The sequence below is a fragment of the Trichoderma gamsii genome (genome assembly GCF_001481775.2).
Source record: "Trichoderma gamsii strain T6085 chromosome Unknown Scaffold_11.2, whole genome shotgun sequence".
Taxonomy (NCBI): Eukaryota; Fungi; Ascomycota; class Sordariomycetes; order Hypocreales; family Hypocreaceae; genus Trichoderma; species Trichoderma gamsii.
In genome coordinates, this window is record NW_020171348.1 from 348752 (window position 1) to 369252 (window position 20501).

The 20501-nt window shown below is 51.1% G+C and overlaps 7 protein-coding genes across 7 annotated transcripts; 5 read left to right on the forward strand and 2 right to left on the reverse strand.

Annotated features, from left to right (window-relative positions):
- Positions 1-1099: 1099 nt before the first annotated feature.
- TGAM01_v204017 (hypothetical protein) lies at positions 1100-3052 on the forward strand (the record flags this gene model as incomplete). Its single annotated transcript, XM_018800565.2, has 3 exons — positions 1100-1661; positions 1741-2245; positions 2353-3052. 3 exons carry the CDS (start codon positions 1100-1102, stop codon positions 3050-3052), a joined length of 1767 nt encoding a protein of 588 aa, XP_018666030.2.
- A 2098-nt stretch (positions 3053-5150) lies between these two features.
- On the reverse strand, positions 5151-7162 carry TGAM01_v204018 (hypothetical protein; the record flags this gene model as incomplete). Its single annotated transcript, XM_018800566.1, has 4 exons — positions 5151-5163; positions 5223-5833; positions 5910-6945; positions 7050-7162. The coding sequence occupies 4 exons, from the start codon at positions 7160-7162 to the stop codon at positions 5151-5153; spliced, it is 1773 nt and encodes a 590-aa protein (XP_018666031.1).
- Positions 7163-9014: 1852 nt separating this feature from the next.
- On the forward strand, positions 9015-10204 carry TGAM01_v204019 (serine/threonine-protein phosphatase; the record flags this gene model as incomplete). The annotated part of the gene is made up of 4 exons (XM_018800567.2): positions 9015-9030; positions 9098-9331; positions 9401-9655; positions 9747-10204. The coding sequence occupies 4 exons, from the start codon at positions 9015-9017 to the stop codon at positions 10202-10204; spliced, it is 963 nt and encodes a 320-aa protein (XP_018666032.2).
- A 478-nt stretch (positions 10205-10682) lies between these two features.
- On the reverse strand, positions 10683-11689 carry TGAM01_v204020 (hypothetical protein; the record flags this gene model as incomplete). Its single annotated transcript, XM_018800568.1, has 4 exons — positions 10683-10813; positions 10876-10924; positions 10995-11317; positions 11593-11689. The coding sequence occupies 4 exons, from the start codon at positions 11687-11689 to the stop codon at positions 10683-10685; spliced, it is 600 nt and encodes a 199-aa protein (XP_018666033.1).
- A 4183-nt stretch (positions 11690-15872) lies between these two features.
- TGAM01_v204021 (3-hydroxyisobutyrate dehydrogenase) lies at positions 15873-17222 on the forward strand (the record flags this gene model as incomplete). The annotated part of the gene is made up of 3 exons (XM_018800570.1): positions 15873-15977; positions 16084-16254; positions 16500-17222. 3 exons carry the CDS (start codon positions 15873-15875, stop codon positions 17220-17222), a joined length of 999 nt encoding a protein of 332 aa, XP_018666035.1.
- A 529-nt stretch (positions 17223-17751) lies between these two features.
- TGAM01_v204022 (hypothetical protein) lies at positions 17752-18024 on the forward strand (the record flags this gene model as incomplete). The annotated part of the gene is made up of 1 exon (XM_024549332.1): positions 17752-18024. A coding segment is annotated over one exon (273 nt), but the record flags the coding sequence as incomplete, so codon positions are not given.
- Positions 18025-19162: 1138 nt separating this feature from the next.
- On the forward strand, positions 19163-20308 carry TGAM01_v204023 (hypothetical protein; the record flags this gene model as incomplete). The annotated part of the gene is made up of 3 exons (XM_018800571.1): positions 19163-19367; positions 19499-20000; positions 20077-20308. The coding sequence occupies 3 exons, from the start codon at positions 19163-19165 to the stop codon at positions 20306-20308; spliced, it is 939 nt and encodes a 312-aa protein (XP_018666036.1).
- Between the last annotated feature and the right edge of the window lie 193 nt (positions 20309-20501).

The following is a 20501-nucleotide window of genomic DNA, read 5'->3' on the forward strand; positions in this document are numbered from 1 at the left end:
GGATACAGGACTCAGGAGCCGCCGGCATGGCATCCTTTTGGCTGCGTCTTCTTCCGATCCAGAAGAAAAGAAGAAATTTTTTCTTACAATTACCCTTTCAGCTCCATCCAATTCGCTGGAGATCGTTACCGGACTTGGGCGGTCATAACAGAGTACACAGAGTTTGCAGGGTATATACGGAAAATATTGTTAACTAGGTAATACTAGTACTAAAAGCCCAGCGTGACTGCTGAAGAGTAATTCATCTTACCCTCAGTTGAACAGCTGAACGGTGGAAGACTAATCGTTAGTCGTAAGGTTCTGCAAGGGTAATGTTTGTTTCCTCTTTCAAAGTCACAATCCCATCCCACATCCGAAATCGAGACGCTGCACCAAGGGTAAAGGGATTTCCGTATTGGGCGCTTGTGTGATCTCTGGATGGACAATAGGCGGCAGACCAGGCCAACAAGCTTCGGGACCTATGACCAGGGTGGCTTCCAACGCTGACCAGTCCTGCAGGTCCCGCGTAACGGTCGCCGCGCATCGGACGCAGAGAATGTCAAGAGCTTTCCCGTTTAGGTGCGCTTGTGCTAGAAGAAAGCTTGTCTCTGGTACGACCCTTAGCTAGGCTCGGGGGCGGCGGCATGGCCACTGGAGACGGAAACATCATACTGTCGTGTAGCTAGCGACAATGGTGGGCCGCATGCTTTGCCCGGTGGATAGCGACTGGCTGGACTGATGGCGTGCCACATCACGCTGCCTTCAAAGACTGCCTCAGAATCATGGAGCTCTCCAGGCATCATCTCTGCCGGCGCCGCGTCTACCCCTTCGCCCACGTGCGCCCGTGTTCTTGCTAAGCGTAAGGAGGTCATATTCTGGAGACAGCCCAAGACTCTCGCCATGTTCATACCACAAACGGCGTAACAAGGCCCGCCTAGTGAGAACGACTCTCCACCACCGCTGCTCTCGTCCGCTGGCCTGGTTGCGCGTCGCTAGACCGCTGCTAGACCGACTAAACGCGAGCGAGTGAGTGAGTGAGGCAGGACAAAGGCTCTTTGTTCGATATCAGCTTGAAAACCATCCACAGTTTCCGCCACCGGACCACTCATTATCGGCATATATGCCAAGCAATAGCAAGCCGTGTCACAACTGCCGCCGTCGACGACTGCGCTGCGATCGCTCGTGGCCGACCTGCCACAAATGTGCGGTCTCAGGGCAGGAGTGCCTTGGCTACGGCAAGGTCTTTATCTGGACGGAGGCGATTGACGCTCATGGGAATCCGAAGCCATCACCAAGTCGCAGAACGCCGCTTGGCGGACCTCTCAGCTCAGGCTCTGGACAGGTCTCATCATCAGTCACCAACAGCTATTTCCCGCTCTTCCCAGATCCAACGTCTGGCCACCGCCCCGATGGTGTTGATCCCGGTAACCAAGCAGCACATGATGCGTCTGTCAGCGAGGGCAGATCTATCCCGGTTGTTCGCCGCCCCTCGCCGCTACTCAAACGCAACAGGAGCGCCGCAGCGATGTCGGCTACACCGGAGCCAACAAGAGATGCAGCCTCAAGCCCAATCCAGGACTCACCGTTGGAGCTTCAGAAGTGGAGGCCGGCAGCGCTTGGCAGCCTGACAGATCCCATTTTCCAGGACCTCGATCGCAACTCGCGATACTATCTATTTCACTGTAAGAGACCTCCAACCCGGGACGATTCAGGCTAGTAGGTCGAAAATTGGAGCGAGGTTTTGTGCTAATGCATCCCAAGTTGCCGATCGTGTCTGTAAAGACTTGGTGGCCCGAGACGGGCCAGGGGTCAATCCTTTTCGAGATCTTATCCCGTTGACCAACCGACATCCTTTGCTGCTTCAAATCCTCGTTGCCACTTCAGCCATACACTGGGCCAACATCTTTCGCCCAATTACTGCCATTCCCACAGGTCTTACCGATCCGGGGGGGTATCTGGCTCAGCTGCGATCAAAAGACCTGGTTTCCAGGCAAGCACTTATCGATGCCTTGACCGCGAAGCAAAAGGCCATGGGCCACCTGCAGGAGGTGCTCGACTCCTTGGATCCTGGAGGAAGTGAGGTTGCTCTTGCTGCTATGCATTTCTTTATTAAATTTGACTTGATCGACCTGGAGAAGAATGATGCAAAGGGGTGGAGGACGCATCTGGAGGGGGCAAGCAATATTCTGGCATTACTCACACCAGGAGCTGGTGGAAGTGAGGCCAATAGGATGCTGCGTGACTGTGTTGTGGCTGATTGTTTCATGTGAGTGATGACTGTCTGGTCTCACTGGGATGCTAGCGAACAAATCACTGCATCCTAGATTTTTGTGCGGAACACCACTGACACTATTTTGCTTCACCAACTCGCAGATATCACATATTAGGATCAACGCTTGCCTCGGGGAGTCTTGCCGCCAATATCGCACGTTACGCTTTCGAATTGCTACCAGTCATGAAGCGCGTCGAAGTGAACAGTTATCTCTCGTGCCCCCCAGAACTTCTTCGCATCATCCTGGTGGCGTCCAAGCTTTCTTACGAAACACCTTTCACAGATTGGTCATTGTCTGCCGCGAACGAGGCTCTCACGCTTATTGATGAGGCGCTTGCATTTGACATACCCGCTTGGGCAGACAAGCTGCGGCAAAATCCCCAGGTCCAAGACATCGAAAGCCGTATACACATCGCCTCTGCACACAGGTCCGCTGTTTGCTTGTACATCTTGCAGGCATTGCCGCTGGTGCGGGCCGTCCGGCCAGTGGATACTGAATTCCTTGTTGGGGACATTCTTGGCAATCTGGGTCAGATTAGTGTGGATGATCCGTACTACAAGGCCACGTCTTGGCCTACCTTTATTGCTGGAGCAGAAACCCGTGATAACGAGAAGCGCACGTGGGCGATGAAGCGTCTGCTGGGCATCTGGGAGACTTGCCCATGGGGCTATCTGTTCACGGCCATTGAGCTGTTGAAAGCAGCCTGGGAGTTGCAAGACAGCCAAGGCTCCAATGGCGAGATTGGCTCCAACTGGCTGCAGGGCTTAAAGGAGAGAGGTTTCGAGTATCTTATTGTGTAATGGCCGAAGCTAACACGATGTTCAAGACGAAGGTCTTCAGAAGGTCGTGGCTGTGCTTCATCTGTCTGCCTCAGGTACCGAGCGTCCTGTAGCAACTACCACGCTTTTCCGTTTTGTATCAGCATTTATTGGCCTGACATGTATTATTCCCCATATATGCCTTTTTTCCCTTCTTTTTGTTTGTCGTTTTCATCAAATAGCGAGCTGTGTTGATTTGAAGCGACATTTGGTTTTGATTTGGATTCTTTTTGATAGCAGTATTTCGTATGTACAACCACCACCATAGCAGTAGCAGTAAAAGCTTATGTACTTAGCAAATCAACTATTGGGTCAAACTGTATCATAACTTGTAAAAGCCATCAGCCATAGGGCACAGTCTAACAAAGTCTGGCGGTTAGCAAACTCCAATAGTAGTAAACTCCAATAGTACCTATTCAATGGGCTCTGCTGTAGTCCTGCTTGTGTCGGGCTAGCTATTCCCGTCTTGCAGACTACCCCAAACGGCTCAAAAGAAAAAGATATGTATCTGCATGTATTCCTGCTATAGAAAGGAGAATTCCCATTGAATTCGCCCCTTCAGGCATCCACATATCAATGAAACGCTGCGATAACCAGAATCCGCCCAGAAAGCAGACCCAAAGGACGCAACGGGGTGCTGCAACATAAAGCGGGAGCTACTGCACCCTCTAGCGCTAAAATATATGAAATCCTCCCCCTAAAATGCGACCCTAATGCCGGGCCTAAAATCCAACCCCCAGCCTGCATCTGCGCCTAAACACCGACCCTTGACCAGAATAGCGGCTCTCAACTGCCGATCACTGACTCAAAAACCGCCATCCGCAGAAAAGCTTTTTTTTCTTCTCACCAATAAACGCCAAGCATTTGTATGTCCGGTGCGGCAGCATTGTTCAAGGGTTCTTCTGCATGGACTGCTGCAATGCAGCTATTACATGCTACATACATGTATGTACTTGTAAAATACTACGATGCCCCATAGCGGCGGGCTGTTCCAGGCACGAAGACGTAAAAAGTGTGCTGTATTGCGCATTGCCGCATCGGGTGTGATAAGTGAGACGTCTCTTGCATCGGCATCACGAGACATGCAGACATTTTAACGGAGTTGTCCTATCCAACCAGATTTTCCCATTCTTGTCTCTTGGTCAATTTTCATCCGATGTCATTGACTGACGACTTAGGGAGACCTGGTCGTTGTTTCATTCAATTACAAGTCGCCGGTAGCTGGGCTCAGGTTGCAGGGTAGTGGTGTACCTTACGCAACAAGATTTGATTCAACTTACAACCAGAATCAGCTGGCTTTATCTTGACATGATTCTTGTATTTGATATGTATACCTTTTTATTCTATATACTATTATTAATAAACAGGCAAATAAAATAAATAGAGTGGCCTGTAACTCTAAGCCTCTGAACAATGTAGGTACTGAAAGAGGAGCTTTCGGTAGCCGTGATCCCGACATAAGTTCATGAAGAAACAATTCCGACAGAGTAAAATGACAAACTCAAGATAGAGCGTGCAAATAAATCATTTTGAAACAGAGGAAAGAGATTGATGAGATTTCAAATATTTTCAAGCAAGTGTTGCACTTTTCTCTAATTTAATGAGACAACATATATCCATATCCAGGATCCGATTTTCTGCAGAACAAAGGTTTCGAGGTTTGTTGTGGAAAAGGAAGAAGAGAAAAAAAAAAATTCAATGATAATAGCTCACTCATACCTCGTGAATTCTAACAAAACGCCAGCCATGCAAACTAATAAGTAGCCTTACTAGTAGTAGTACGAAAAGAAATAGAAGCCAGCGATAGTTTATCGCAGCTATTCCGGAGAAAGACCACATTGCCATGAGGATCGGAAAATACAAAGGAGGAGGGGAAAAAGGGAAGAAAATACAGCGTACCGCCTCTGGAACAGGTACGAGTAGAGCTTCTAAAAACAATAAGCAAGCGCTGTTGTCATTGAAATTAAGAAGAAATGTCTCTAATTTCAGGTTAGAAAAGAGATGGGCAGTTATGAATGAGCCAATAGACGTGTTGCTCATTTACTATAGTTGGCATTTGGATAAATGGCAGGGTGGCTCATCACCAGCGGCGACTATATTCAGGTCAGCACTTATATCATGTCAACCCATAGAGCAAGTTTTCTGCTCTTACCTGTATGCAGAATCTGAATTCCGTTGGCGGCGACGTTGCATCTTTGGTATCGTCAGGCTATCCCGCCGTTGACGAGGGCTCGGTTCTGTAGAGGACCTCTTGTCTGGTCGCCCTAAAAGCTCAGCCTCGAGAGAATTCAAGTCGGAGGATCGACTAGAGACCGACGAATTCCTCGATTTGGACCCTGGTTTCTGATATCGTTCCCTTGAGCGAGAACGAGAACGAGAACGAGATTCTAGCGTGGGCAAAATTTGATCATCCTCTTCGTCTCGCGTCGGTGAGCTATGATCGCCCTGAGCTTGTCTTGCATCATTATGCGTTTCTTGCCGACTGCCCTCTTTAGCGCCATTTTGACCATCTATCAAGGACTCGGAGGACTTTGCTTTTTTTGGCCGTTTCTCGTCTCCCGACTCGTCATCCAAGCGCTTGTGTTTACCGTTTAGACGGGGCTTGTCAGATTGATGACTACTTGGAGTTGAGATATTGTCATATCCGCTGTCTTGAGGGTTCTGAGAAAACGATTCGTTGTCTCCTGCTGACACTGCTCCAGTCTTGGTGACAAGTCCTTGAGTTGTAATTTCCGACTCGTCTCCATTCTGATTCTCGAAATGCTGTGATTCAGCATAATTAGCATTCGCTCAAAGGAGTGGTACAATTTCAATGTCTCAGTTAGTTCATTGCACATACCTCGTCGACAGCTACAGATTCTTCATCAAGCTCCCTAGCATGAGATTGGGGAGACTGGTCATCATCCTGGTGAGACTCCTCTCTATTGTTGGACGGCAGCATCTCAACTGTGTTTGTTGATGCTTCAGATTCAGCCCTAGCATTCTTTCCCAAGCCAGAGGCTGATGAAAGGTTGGGATCTTTGGGGCCGTTTGTGTTAGCCGGCGCCGGTGTCTTCCGTGAAGATCCAGCAGCTGAGCCAGAGTGATTGGCCTTGTTTTGCATCTTCTGGTTAGAGCGACGCCGGCCCCCTTGGTCTTTACGTCTGTTATCACGATGCTTGTTGTTTTGGCGGTCGTGTTTTCGTTTATTCCTATGATCGCGTTGCGGCTCATGTTGTGTATGGATGCTCTTGGGGGGTTTGGGTGGAAGAGAGGCGTTCATGGGCTCTTTCAATGAAGAGTGTGTATGAGATGAACGCGGCGGCTTGGGAGGCGTTGCTGCCGAGGGAGAATGATGTGCAGGCGCGCCACGAGGAGGATAATGAACAGGAGGCGGTCCATATGGTGGCTGCGGATAAGAAGGAGGATACGCAGCTGGGGGAGGATAGCCAGGCGAGCCAGCTGGCCCAACATGTGGTGGATATGGGCCATAAGAGGGAGGATATGAAGCCGGTGCTGGTGCTGGTGGCACAGGAGGGTGAGCTGCGTATCCTATTGGGGGACCAGGAGGAGCACCGTAAGATGGTGGAAGGTACTGCGGTGGCTGATATGTTGGAGGACCGTAGCTGGCTGAGTAGTGAATAGGAGGCGGATGATGCGGAAAAGAGTTCTGGAACTGAGGGCTCGGCTGCTGATATGCTGGTCCAGCGGGTGGTGGATATGGCGGCGCACCATGTCCTATGGATGAATGAGGCAGCGAAGGTGGTGGCGGAGGAGGAGCATATTTTGTGATGATAGGTCCCTTATTTGACCTCTTGGGGCCTCTGTGAGAATGTTGAACATTGCCTTGAGGGGTGTTTGGAGAGTTCCTCAAGGCATTGGCCTTGGCAAGGCCACTGTAGATTGCATATGTTAGACACAGGGTAATTGTAATCAAGAAGAGGAATAGGCCGGAGATTAGACAGTAACGATATATCAGAACAAGGGGCAGTGAGCTTACGCAGGAGTCCTTCTTGTCGGTTCCGGACAAGCAACGGCCCAGTGGCCTCCAAGACCGCAGTTGTAGCATGACGGGTCATCAGACCCTAGATAGCCCTGCGCAGGCTCAGCCATTTCTTTGGCGATGAAGGGCGATGTGTTAGAATGGGGGAAATTGGTTAGGTTGTGAGGTGAGTTGTCGGCCGTAGACGCTTTAGATGGGCTGCGGAACCGACAACGACTGGAGGTTGTATAGTTGGTGACAAAAAGAGAAGGTTGAAACCAAGGAAATGGGAGCTCTCACTGATCCTTCGCCAAGGACTCACACAGAAGATTAGAGTCCTTGTCGCTTGAGCGCCAAACCAGATCAGAATCTCGTCACATTACACAAGGCGCAGGCGAGGCACCATACCTGGATGACCTTGTATTGGACAAGACGGCCCAGATGCCTTGAACCCCCTTTATGAACAGAACCCCCTCCCCAAGCCGTTTCGAGACGCACGGATAAAATGTCTCATCCACAGCGTCAGAGGCCCGAGGCTCCTGCAGAAACAAAAGAGAGTATCGAATGATCAGCCTGGAAACGAGAGCCGCTGAGCCAGCCGTTTGGCAGACAGGCAATCGGATTGAGAGAGAGTCGCGTTGGATCAGCCGCCACGTGAGGCTGCGCACAGGCCACCGATCTTGCAGATGGAGCTGGAGTTCCGAATTTTAGCCGCGGCTGTATCAACGTAGTTGAGAGGAGAGCTTCAGCTTTGCGTTCTGTTGCATGAATTAGATACTCTGAAAGAGCGGCTGTGTTGCGATTTGTATTGAATAAGAGATAGGACGGAATGGAAAAGGTTTAAAGAAGCGGGAACCAAAATTGGGTCTTGCAAGAGATTGTCATAGCAATTAGGACTTACTGTGGCTGGGCTTGAGCATGAAACTTAATCCAGCGGCTCGCAAGGACGCCAGTACTGCGCCTAGCACGTTAACAGAGCCCTCAAAACAAGTACCCGAGACAATTAGTCAATTTGGACGGCGCGCAAAGGGCGCCAAATGGGTTGATAATTCGCTCTTCTAGAGAACCATAACCCAACCCTCGCTCAGGTGTCTGATGAGCCGTATAAAAGCTGCGGCAAGCGATCAAAGTGTAGCACCGAAGAGAGAGATGGAAATTCTCAGCTTTAAGCCATTAGGAGAGAACAGTGCTGCAGCTTTGTTCAGTGTAACTCGAGCATTGGCTGTAGATATTACACAGCATAGACTGTGCGACGTTCAAGCCAGGCAACTGCTGATGAATCGTGTTAGATTAGGCGAGAGACACGAAGAAGCGTTTTTGCCGAGCAGAGTGTTGGTAAAAAGAGTTAACCGCCAATACCAGCAACGGCAATCCTGCTGAATGAAGTGTCTCACTGTGCATGTCCTTGCAGCTGTAGTGGCCTAGAACCGAGTGAGAGCTGTTACAGCACAGGTACTGTGTTAAGCTCCAATCAAGATACCGAGATACCGAGCATCTATATGGCAGCCCCTACGTAACCCCAAGTACCAACCGCTGTACAATCGGCAGCGCTAGCGGCGGGAAGCGCTGTCAATCCGCAATTTCTCAGCAAGGCAAGGCTGCTAAGTGCGAAATGCCATGGACCCAGCCCAGGTCGCATTTTCATTTGCCTGGCTGCGAACCAAACCTCGTCATTGTGGCCACCTTCGCATCGCCGTCGCCATCGCCAACCTGCGCTGCACGGAGCGATCGTCCGTTCCCCTGGCCCAGCCTTGCATCTGGAAAGATCGCGTGCGGACTTGTTTCCCCCTCGATCATGTTGGTGCAGCACCTGGCCACTGCCCCTCCATCCACCACCATCGCACGGCGCCGACTATTACCTGGATGAGCTTCGAGAGTGCCAGCCCCGTATAGTCGACGTGCAGCCTGGTGCGACCATCCGCTTAATTGTAAAAACAGCTTCTTCGACCTCTGTTTGCTTGTCGATATAATCTCCTCACCACCATGCCGTCTTTACCAGGTGAGCGAGTCCCTGGCAGCCTTCTTTTTTCCAGCAGCGGCTCTGACACATGACTCTCCCCTCATAGCCTCCGTCGACCTGGACGAGTGCATCTCGCGCCTCTATAAGAAAGAACTGCTCGCCGAGTCCGTCATCGAGGCAGTATGTGCCAAGACAAAGGAGCTGCTCATGCGCGAGAGCAACGTGGTGCACGTCAAGGCTCCAATCACCGTTGTCGGCGACATCCACGGCCAGTTTTACGACCTCATTGAGATATTCAAAATCGGCGGCTACTGCCCCGACACAAACTACCTGTTCCTAGGTTCGTACACAGCGACTGCATAAGTATGGAGAAGAAAAAAAGTCATTTGGACTGACAGACGAGGTGTAGGCGACTACGTCGATCGCGGAATGTTCAGCGTAGAGACAATATCGCTGCTCGTCTGCCTCAAACTGCGATACCCCGAACGTGTACACCTGATCCGCGGCAACCACGAATCGCGCGGCGTCACCCAATCCTACGGCTTCTACACCGAATGTTCACGCAAATACGGCAATGCCAATGTATGGCACTATTTCACAGACATGTTTGACTTTTTGACGCTCAGCGTCGTCATCGACAACCAGATATTCTGCGTACACGGAGGTAGGTCTCAGAAGCTCAGCCCCGCCAGCAACTTGGAGAAGAAGGGAGAAAGACAAAGCTGTTCAGCATTACTAACACCGAAATCTTCTAGGTCTCTCCCCTTCAATTCACTCCATCGACCAAATTAAAATCATAGACCGATTCAGAGAAATCCCCCACGAGGGCCCCATGGCTGATCTCGTCTGGTCAGACCCAGATCCCGACCGAGACGAATTCTCCCTCTCCCCGCGAGGCGCGGGATATACATTTGGCGCACAGGTCGTCAAGAAGTTCCTGGCCGTAAACAACATGTCTCACATCCTCCGGGCCCACCAGCTCTGCCAGGAAGGATACCAGGTGCTCTACGACGATCGTCTGAGCACCGTCTGGAGCGCCCCTAATTACTGCTACAGGTGTGGCAACATGGCCAGCGTGTTGGAGGTCAATACGCAGGGCGAGAGGTTCTTCAACGTCTTTGCTGCGGCTCCCGAGAATGACCAGCACAAGGATATGCAGCAGGGGCTCGAGAAAGCCGCGGATGGAAACTCGCTACCCGACTACTTCTTATAACAGAAAGAGAAAGTCGTTGGATCTTTCACAGCCATCCTCGCCATGTTTCATCATATTCATCGTCATAATTGCCGCCAAATACATGTACCACCAATATACCATTCACTGTACCATGCAACCAATCATACTCAGTTTTTGTCACCATATATAGAATTGCGTGTTGCACTAGAGCATGAAGGCAGATGTTGTGACATCTACTAGTCCCATGTTCAAAATGTTATGTATTTGATTGAGAATTTATGCTAAGCTCTCTTTTTTCCATCAGGGAACCGCAGCTTCGGTATCCTGCATTTTGATGTGTGTGATTGTTTGTTGTTTTATGTATAGGTAGATCAGATGTTTCATATCTCGTGAGATAGCAGAGGTAGGATGAGGGGCGTGGTAAAGAAAAAAAACGAATGCACCAAGAAACAAGGAGACAGCGACAACAACAAATGCCCATTTTCAAACGCTTTCGAATTGCTGATAAACCCAAAATTTACCAGTCCTTGCCGATATCGAAACTCCACTCAAATTCGAGGTGCTTCTTCTTATCGTCGTCAACGAAGCTGGAGATGGCGTTGTAGTGGCCACGGGCGAGCATTCCGGAAGGAGCCTCCTCCTCTTGGACTGTTGGATATTGTAAGCAAGATTCCTCTTCTCTTCCATATTAAAGAGGGACTGATACATACACTTCTTGACGTAGGTGGTCTGCTTGTCGGTGTTGGGAGCGTAGCTTCCCTGTATTCGTCTGTCAGCACACCATTCCAGCAGAAGCCCCTTTTGAAGACTTGGACATGTTCCAACTAACAATCATCTCCGAATCCTTGGAGACCTTGATGCCCTTTCGCTTAACGACCTGGACGTAGTGCAGACCGCTGAGAATCTCGTGCTGGACCTTGAACTCGGCGCTCATGGTGAACTTGGCGCCCTCTTTGATCTGGAAGGGCTTGTCCTTGAGCGTCTTCTCGCTGCCAGGGGTAGAGAGCTCGATGGTAACGGGGTCGCGGCCAGGAGAGCTCATGGTCAGGGAGAGGATGATGCAGACTCGGGGGTCGCTGGGGTCGGAGAGATCGGTGCCGCCGCCGAGGCCAAGGGACTGCTTGTATCGCTGGAGGGACTCGTCACCGGCATCTTTTGAATTTGAAAGTAAGTATAAGCGGCGACAATGGTGGTGAAGATGTTTGAGAGCAAAGAGGACGATAGAGGTGGATTCTGTGTTCAGGAGATGCTGCTTCTGAGGTATGTTTCGTCATACAAAGTCATCCTCGCGCACCCAGACATGTAATCGAGCAACGCAACAGAGCAGTCTCCAGGAAGCAGAAAGCTCTCGAAGCTTTTCCGTCCCCCTCAGCCTTCTTCTCCACCTCAAGGCAGCTGCACCAAAGGAAAAGAAGAGCTCAACATACCCATCTGGTGGTACTCCGCTAAGCTCTGCTTGGGCTGGGAGAGCTTGTAGCCCTCAGTCTGCTCGGGCATGGTATCATCGTCGTGGTGGGAAGCCATCTTGACAGAGATTTCGAAGGCTGCGCGAAAACGGCCAAAGAGAAGCAAAGAAACGAAAGAGAGGGAACAAAGGATGCTATTCTACACGGCGCTGCTGATGGGGATCGAAAGGAGAAGAAAACATGTCGGTCAAGTGGTGATAGTGGCACTGCCATAATGGAGGGGCAGGCCGGGCGGCAGGTGGGGTCGACGGCGATGGCTGGCGGCTGATTGGCCGCAGCGGCTCGGCGACAGCTCTAGGGAATTTTGAGGGGGGTCGTCGTCAGGGGTTGAGGCACTGGGCTTGGGAGACGCTTCAGCAGGCGATGGCATTACCCTGGAAACGGGCCAGATGGGGTTGTCAAGTGATCATGTTATTGCCAGGCACTAGCGCGGTACACCAAGGGCACACTATTGCGGCGGCAAAAATGCTCGTACCGGGTTATCGAGCGGTGTTAGCAGCAGCGGCACTTGCTGTGGCCCTTCGTTGATGTGCCGGCCCACGAGGAGAAAAGCAGCGAGCTGAAGCTCAGCTGTATCTAGCAATAGAACAGCAATGCTGCTGCTCGCTAATGACAACGCCTCATTGTTTACAATGTACAAAACACACGGCTCGGTACTCACGTTTACCCTCCACGCCACGCCGCTAACCGACGGTTAGCATCCCAACAAGTTGAAGCGGGCTGTCAGCGGTACCAGCACCGTGGCTTCTAGCGGCCCTCTTTAGTGGTGCTGTGGTCGGCTCTAGTGCACAGCGGGCAGCTACGCTCAAGTGCTTGCGCCTGTGCTGGACGCTACCGTGTTCTCAGCGAGGGCCCCTCACGCAAAGACCCTTACCAATGTACCCGACCGAGCAAAAAGTGGTACCCTGTACATGCCTTAGCAGTGGAGGTGCAGTGCACCCCGGGGCCAGGCCAGATCAGGCGCACCTGGCAATTTGCGCGACGTCTGGCCTCACCCACCATCGCGAGGGAATCTTTCTCTTCACCCTTTTTTATTTGCCAGCCCGACCAGCACCGATCCCGCTCATTGGCCTCTCTGCGCTGCCTCTGCGTCTTGATCAGGCTTCAATCGCCGAGGCGCTTCCCCGGCTTTCGACTTCATCTCTTGTCTTTATTTTTCCCTGGGTGCATTGACCTTTGTGGCCCGACGCGCCGCGCGCATCTGTCTCTCTTAGCTGCTTTTTTTCATGTATGCGAAACTCTCGTCCTGCGCGACGTTGGAAAAAAAAAAAAAAACACCCCCATCCAATGGCTAGGGCTTTTGAAGACTGACAGATATTCGTCGCATCAGACCTTCGACCTGCAGCAGCTTTTCGCGCGCCTAATTGTCTTGCATTGACTCTAGCGGCTGTAAGGAGTTACTGGTTTCGAACGCATTGCGCCGTGACAATCGACACAAGGCTTATCTCTTTCCTGGCTCGCAGCGCCCAAAGCGGAAATCTCACAATGGCCCCCGCCGCAGGAAGATCATTACCGGCGAAGCGCAACCCGCTTCTCATCGACGATGTGCCTCCGTGTATGTAGACTCCGGCTGCCGATGCGCCCGAGAAGATGTCGAGAACTGACGTTGAACATGCAGATTCCGAGCTCGTGTCGCGCCGCCGCCTCGGCCAGACCAAGCTGACTCCTAAGATGGTCGGCAGCGAAGACGCCGACTCGGGCGCCCTGGGCTTCTTTGACTACGCCCATCTGCGTGCGCCGCTGCCCAAGGGCATTGTGTCGGGCATCTTCAAGTCCAGCCCCAACAGCTACTTCCTGATGCGCCGCAGCTTTGACGGATACATCTCCGCCACCGGCATGTTCAAGGCCACGTTTCCCTACGCCACGGCTGCGGAGGAGGAGACGGAGCGTAAATACATCAAGGCCCAGGCGACTACGAGCCCCGAGGAGACTGCCGGCAACATCTGGATCCCCCCGGAAGCTGCTCTCACCCTCGCGGAAGAGTACAACATTGGCATCTGGATTCAGGCCCTGCTCGACGCGGCCAAGATTTCCACCACCCAGCCCGCTGATGCCTCGCCCAAGAGCATTACTGCGCCGCCCAAGTTCGATCGTCTTAAGGCGCCTGCGCAGCTTATTTCTCCCACTCCGACCACGCGAAGCGGTCGTAGCCGTCGGTCGGCCAGCCCAACAAAGACCACGACTACCCGACGCTCAACCGCGTCTCCACGAAAGCGCTCCTCCAGGCAAAAGGCTACGCCTGTTGAGACAACACCAATCCCAGAAGTGGTCGCAAGCGAGGTTGTAGAAGAGACAGAAGAGGCTGTTTTGAAGTCGACCGAATTCGAGCCGGCCTTGGCCAAGGCCGAGATTGCCGAAGCCTCTGCTCAGCTCCCCTTCACGGCAGGCCAGCCCCCCAGCGCAGATGAGATTGCACAGATGATGGCCACCGCCAAGGCGATGGTGCAGGAAGATAAAGACTTGGCAGCCAAGGCCGGTGAAGCTGCTAAAGAAGCAGCTGCTCAGACCAAGGCTCTCTCAAAGAGCAAGCGGAAGGCTACCGACACTGGCGAAGAGGACGAGGCCGCCGAAGGAGAGGACAAGGCTGGAGATGCGCCCCGTCCGAAGAAGATTAAGACTGAGGTCGAGGTTCGCAAGGGCAGGATACAGAAGAGGGCCCTGTTTGGCATTGGCGCCACAGTAGCAGTAGGGTATGTTTTCTCCTTCTCCTCACACTTTGTCCCTCTTGATTGTTATTTACTAATGGTGTTGCAGAGCGCTTGTACCCTGGCTTGCAAACTTCCTATAAAACAAACGGAAAGAAATGTGGCCATGTGTTTTTGTGTCCTGTGAAATCTGACTCTGAAAGAACGATAACTTGATCTTTATGGCGGCTGAATGAGGATGGGAACGGCGCGGGTTTGGTTTTTTTATAACGTTTTGTTCCTTTTTTTTTTATCTGTCATCCTTTAATTTGTCTGTGATTATCTTTTTTTTCCCTTTTCTTTTCATTTCTCTTTTTCCACACCATGGGGAGAGGAGCTAATCCTCTCCTAAAGCCGAAACATATTTCCTTACCTCCTTATCATTTTTTCTGCTTTTTTTTCCTTGTGCGAGAATTCTCTTTCGTTGGACATAACATTATTCTCTACAACTCTCGTTGGAATTCGACCCTAGTTGAAAGCTTTGCTTTTTTTTCTCTGCCTTCATATTGGCAGAGTATGATAAGGTCGCGAGATCATAAACCTCTTTACTCTTCTGTGTGAGATTAAAGAAAGAAACAAAGAAACAGAAAGGGATCGAAGAAAGAAGGAAAGAAAGATTGACGGTATTTCGCTTCTTGGTTGAGCAGACGGTATAACGAACGGAGGGAGTATGTGTGTGGTGTGGGCGCGTGTGGATCTGATGATGGATTTGTCTCTGTCTTTTGTCGATATGACAGAGTCTTTTGTCGTCCCATGAGGGTTTTTTGTGTTGCTCACATATATGGCGGAAGGATAAATGCATGGGAAGTTTACGGGAAGAACGGAGAAAGCGAGAGAGAGGAGGAGGGGGGTGGGGGGAAGGAGGTGATTTGAAAGAAGAAATGGCTGGTGTAATACAGAATTAAAAGAGGAAATGGAAATCTCACGTTAAAGGAAGCACGTTTGTGTGAGTTAACGTTGGCTGGGGGTTGGAGTGTTGTGTAACCTCGGTGCTGTGAAGCTTGATATTGGAGACTTGACCTGACTCAGGAAGGTAAGTAAATATTGTGGCGTCTCTACAAAGATGGTGAGCTTTATAATATCCGACACAGCAGGCTGCTCTTTCTACATTCTGGGCACAACAGCAACGAGCATGTTGCGGCATGTATTTATGCTACTATCATTGCCCAAGCTATAATGGCCGAATAAAGTATTGATCCCTTTCTCTTCTTTTCATGCTTCTTTCATAGGGTAGCTTTCCGGCTGGAATGCAGCATCAAGTTAGCGCTCCTGCGCATAAGCAGCGCAACAAGGGAGTACCCAGGCCATGCATCTCTTCCCCATACCAACCGCAGGTACTCGGAACTAAGCATCCCCGGAATGGCTGGCACCGGCAATGGGCGGCTTTCGCGGGGGAGCTTGATCCACCCCCACATTGTTCCTACTTCGGATGTGTTATCCTCGGTCTTGGATCTTTTTCTATCTGTCTCATTTATACTGCAGCTTGATTTCATCTCTTTCTGTTCTTTTTTCCCTCCTTTGCTTTACTTTTCGCGAGAAATTGATTGATTGCCCAGTATGAGAGTCGTAGTCACACGGTTGGGAGGTCTGGTGCAGAGGAGAGGCTTTGCGAGCACGTCGAGGAGGCTGGACAATTATGCCTTTATTGGTCTTGGCCAGATGGTGAGCTTATCATTGCAATTGCATGGCCTCTTTGGCGCTGCTGGGCTATAAGCCATGGCATTCATTGTCCATGACAGAACGACATACTGACATGGGCTTCTTATAGGGCTACCAAATGGCCAAGAATCTACAGTCCAAGCTCAAGCCTTCAGACAAGGTCGCCATCTTTGACGTCAATCCGACGGCTTTGGAGAGCCTTTCGGCAGAGATGAAGGCTGCGTCGTCGGGAGCCGCTGTTGAGGTTGCAGCGAGTGCGCATGATGCGTCTAAAGAAGCTGTAAGTCATCGCCAGTGGCTCTTTGAATAACGTTTTCTCCCCGTATTCTGTAATGGCAGCAGAGGCTGAGCGGCTTCTGTCGGCCCCTTGGCGGCCGCAACGCAGCATGATAAGCCATTGATCTCTGAAAATCTCAATGCTCACCATTGTTGATACTCACCTATTACTCTCTGCTGCTTTCAATTCCTCCGTGTTTATACGCTTCACGTCCCTTGGAATTGCGCTGACATGAGATCCAATAATAGGACACAGTCATCACCTGCCTGCCAGAACCTCAGCACGTACGGGGCGTCTACGATTCCATCCTGACGAGCTCCCTCCCCAAGAAAGATCGCCTCTTCATCGACTGCTCCACAATTGACCCGACAACATCACGGCAAGTGGCCCAAACCGTTACAGATGCTGGACAGGGCACGTTTGTGGACGCGCCCATGTCCGGAGGCGTTGTCGGTGCCACAGCCGGTACTCTGACCTTTATGCTGGGCGCCGAGTCCACCATCTTGCCTCGCGTCGAGCCTACTCTGTTCCTCATGGGCAAGAAGGTGCTTCATTGCGGCGACCAAGGCGCCGGCCTGTCAGCAAAGCTGGCCAACAACTACCTCCTAGCCCTCAACAACATTGCCACAGCAGAGGCGATGAATCTCGGAATTCGATGCGGCCTGGATCCTAAAGTGCTCGCCAACGTGCTGAATGTGAGCACGGGCAGATGCTGGCCGAGCGAGATCAACAACCCCGTCAAGGGCGTTCTCGAGAATGCCCCCGCCAGCCGTGACTACCGCGGTGGATTTGGAATATCGTTGATGCGAAAGGATCTTCGGCTGGCGCTGGTGGCTGCTGAGGCGGCTCAGGCGAAGACGGAGCTGGGAACGGTGGGCTTTGGCATGTATGATAAGGCGGCGCAGCGAGAGGACTGCAAAGACCGGGATTTTTCGGTTGTTTATAGATATTTGGGAGGCAAGGAGGAGTAAACTTAAAAAGGAACAAGTAATGAATTAATGAAAATTAATCTCAAAGAATCGTGTTGTGCTGAAAAATGGTGATTTACGGCGGTGTGAGTGATAGCACGGACTAGGGAGTTAAGAGTTGCGCAATGACCCAACAAATGCATTGTTCAAGCTCACGCTGAGCTGACTTTATCTCTCGGATGCATGATCCGTTTGGAGATGAGAAAGACGCGGTGGACGTCTTGCTGGCATGGGATTCATGTAGCCTTGTTCTGCTGGCTCTGCTGGCAAAACTGCAGATCCTGGCTAGATCGAGATTCGTACATATACGGATCACACAGCCTCATTATCGGGGCCATACACGTACTTGAAACGCAGATGATGTGTAGCATTATGGCTGGCAGCTAAGCTGAAATCAGCTCATTTTTCTATCACAGTCTGCACACGATTCCATGAGGTATTCAGCTGGATCCTTAGGTATTTTCTTTGATTACAACTTTACATTTGATTACAGCATTTATCAAATTCAATGCTTTAGCCGCCTGCTTAGTCACCTCTTGGCGGCCGCAGAAGCCCTTCTTACAGGTGGACTATAGAATTAGCCCGAACCCGAACTCCTGCGGACTTGGCAGTCCCTCTATCTCTTCCCAAGCAACATCTGCATCTGCAGCTTTTTGCTAGTCATTTGCGAGTGCTTACTTTTTGCAGGGCGGCCGTTTTGCACCTCCACACACGCGTATGGCGGTTTTGCCTCTGTGGAGCCTATTTTTTACCTCTTCGCTACCAACGGGTGGCGTCTTCCATTTCCCTAGGTGGTCGTAGCTAAGGGGACTTTATTGCGACGGTTCGGCGCACGGGATGACTTACGGTTCGTGGCTTGTTGCTGCCGTTTCGCCTGGTGATCCGTGACGAAGATGCTGACAGGTACGCACAAGCCATTCAACTTATTGTTGACCTCCATGATCGACGTGCACAATGGCTATTCGGACGTGCCGTCATCGATGCTCGAGCGTTCTGGGGAAAGTTGGGAGACAACGGGGTCTGTGAGGCGATAAACAAGGGGTACGAATGATAGGATCTAGGCATGCAATCCTTCTCTGATGCATGACGGCTCGATACGATATCTCGACAAGCTCTACACCGAGAATGGAAAAAGCTGCGGTTCAGCAGATTAGGTAGCTTTGTTTAAGGTTTGTGCAGCCCTGCCGGTGAAGCAACCAACAAACCCCCCGTCGGCCAGAAGAAACGCTGCCATGTGGGCTCCTCAAAGAAGGAAAAATAGAAAGACACGAAAAAAGGTTGGTCCGGAAGGGGGACCATCCGAACGACTTAGCATCAATCAAGCAGGCAAAGCCGATCCTTTTGTCTTGCGCTCGGCCAATCTATCCGCCCTCTTCTAGCGCGGCTCAAGGAGCTAAAGAACTGGCTGACGATGCAGCAGCGGCAGGGCAAGGATTATCTGTTGGATGGATTCGATTGGAGGGAGGGGCCGGTTGCATACGAAATCCCTCTGGCCCTTTTTTAGCTGTTTTGGAGTGGATGGAGCCGCTGATTTGGGAATTCGGGTTTGGCCTGAACCCCATGTTTAATAAGGCGCGCAGGTGCATATTCCGTATATATCGGATTCAGCCCATTCCCCCATGCGCATCCTCTTTCTTTCTCTCTCTCTCTTTGGGTTTTTATCTTGGTCAAGGTCACTGGTTGTTAGTTCGATAATTTGGCCCTCGGTCGACATCTCCAGTTGGTTCTCCAGTTCATAACGGGACACGCTTAAAGAGACCGAAGCTTCCGGATCCCGAAACCCGACGACAAAGAGGTCCATCATAAGGGGAAAGCAGGCAGAAGGACAGAAGAGAAAAAAAGAGGGTTACTAATCCGATTACTTCATCTGGAAGCGGCATCCATCTTATCGTCGCGAGAGCTTCATAGAGTCAGCAAGGAGGCAGTATATCGACTCACACACAATGGCGCACGGAGACTGCACAGAGGTATCGGCGCTGTGCCCGGTCAGCGCCACAGTCCTGGGATATTATCCCAATCTGGGATCGGGCATCTTTTTCGCCATTTTGTTTGGCATCTTGACTGTCGGCTCTCTTGTTCTGGGAATATGGAAGAAGACATATACATATGCCATCGGCCTGTCCATTGGTCTGCTACTCGAAATGCTTGGTACGTGATATATCTGTCTTGTTACACAGCGTCATCATTTCGCCATTTCTTTTCATATTCAAATTCATTCATGTATACGTGCCTATATATGAGTCTGATACTAGCTCAGCTTACTTACACACTCTAAATAGGCTACATTGGTCGCATCCAGCTCAACTCCAACCCCTGGAATAGCGGCGCTTTCCAACTGCAGATCTGCGCCATCATCCTCGCACCCACTTTCATCTGTGTCTCCATCTATCTCACCCTCAAGCATGTCGCCATCAACCTCAACTCCTCCGTCTCTCGCATCAAGCCCCGCTGGTACCCCATCATCTTCCTCCCCGCCGACTTGAGCTGCCTCATCGTCCAGGCCATCGGTGGAGGCATCGCAGCTGCTGGCGGCGACACCAACCCCAAACTGACCCAGTCTGGAAACCGTGCAATTATTGCCGGTGTTGCGCTGCAGGTTGTCGTGCTCATCGCCTTTGGAGTCCTCAGCACGGATTACTATGTTCGAGTGAGGAAGTACATGACTCTCCCGGAGGCCCAGAACACGGATGGATGGAGGCTCTGGCACGACAGCAACTTTAAGAAATTCCGCTACGCCATGTCCACTGCTTACATTGTCATCTTGATCCGATGCATCTACCGGTATGATCTCTCTCCTCAATCTTGCCACCATAAATTTATACCCTAGAATCAATAGCTAACGCACATCTGATCACAGTATCGCTGAAATGGCCGGCGGCTGGGGCAACAAAATCATGCAAGACCAGCCCAGCTTCCTCGTCCTCGACAGCACCCTCATCTTCGTCGCCACTTTCCTGCTCGTCTTCTTCCACCCGGGCATTTACTTCCCGCACATGCGCCGAGACCGCCAAAAGTCTATGCGACCTACCGAGGAGATTAAGATGGAGAATGGCTTGTCATCCACCGAAGGCATCAAAGTGGCTGCCTAAAGCTCGTTTTTCTCCTTACGTTTTGCGAAGAAGTTGAATTGACGATGGGCGGAGTGACGATGATGAACGGTTAGAAGATACCATTTTTTTCGGGACGTCCTTTTCATAAACCGTTCCATTACTTGCATCTTGATTTTTAGATATGGCGTTTACTTCAAGTTTGGTTACCTCGCTTTGGCTCCTGAAAATACGG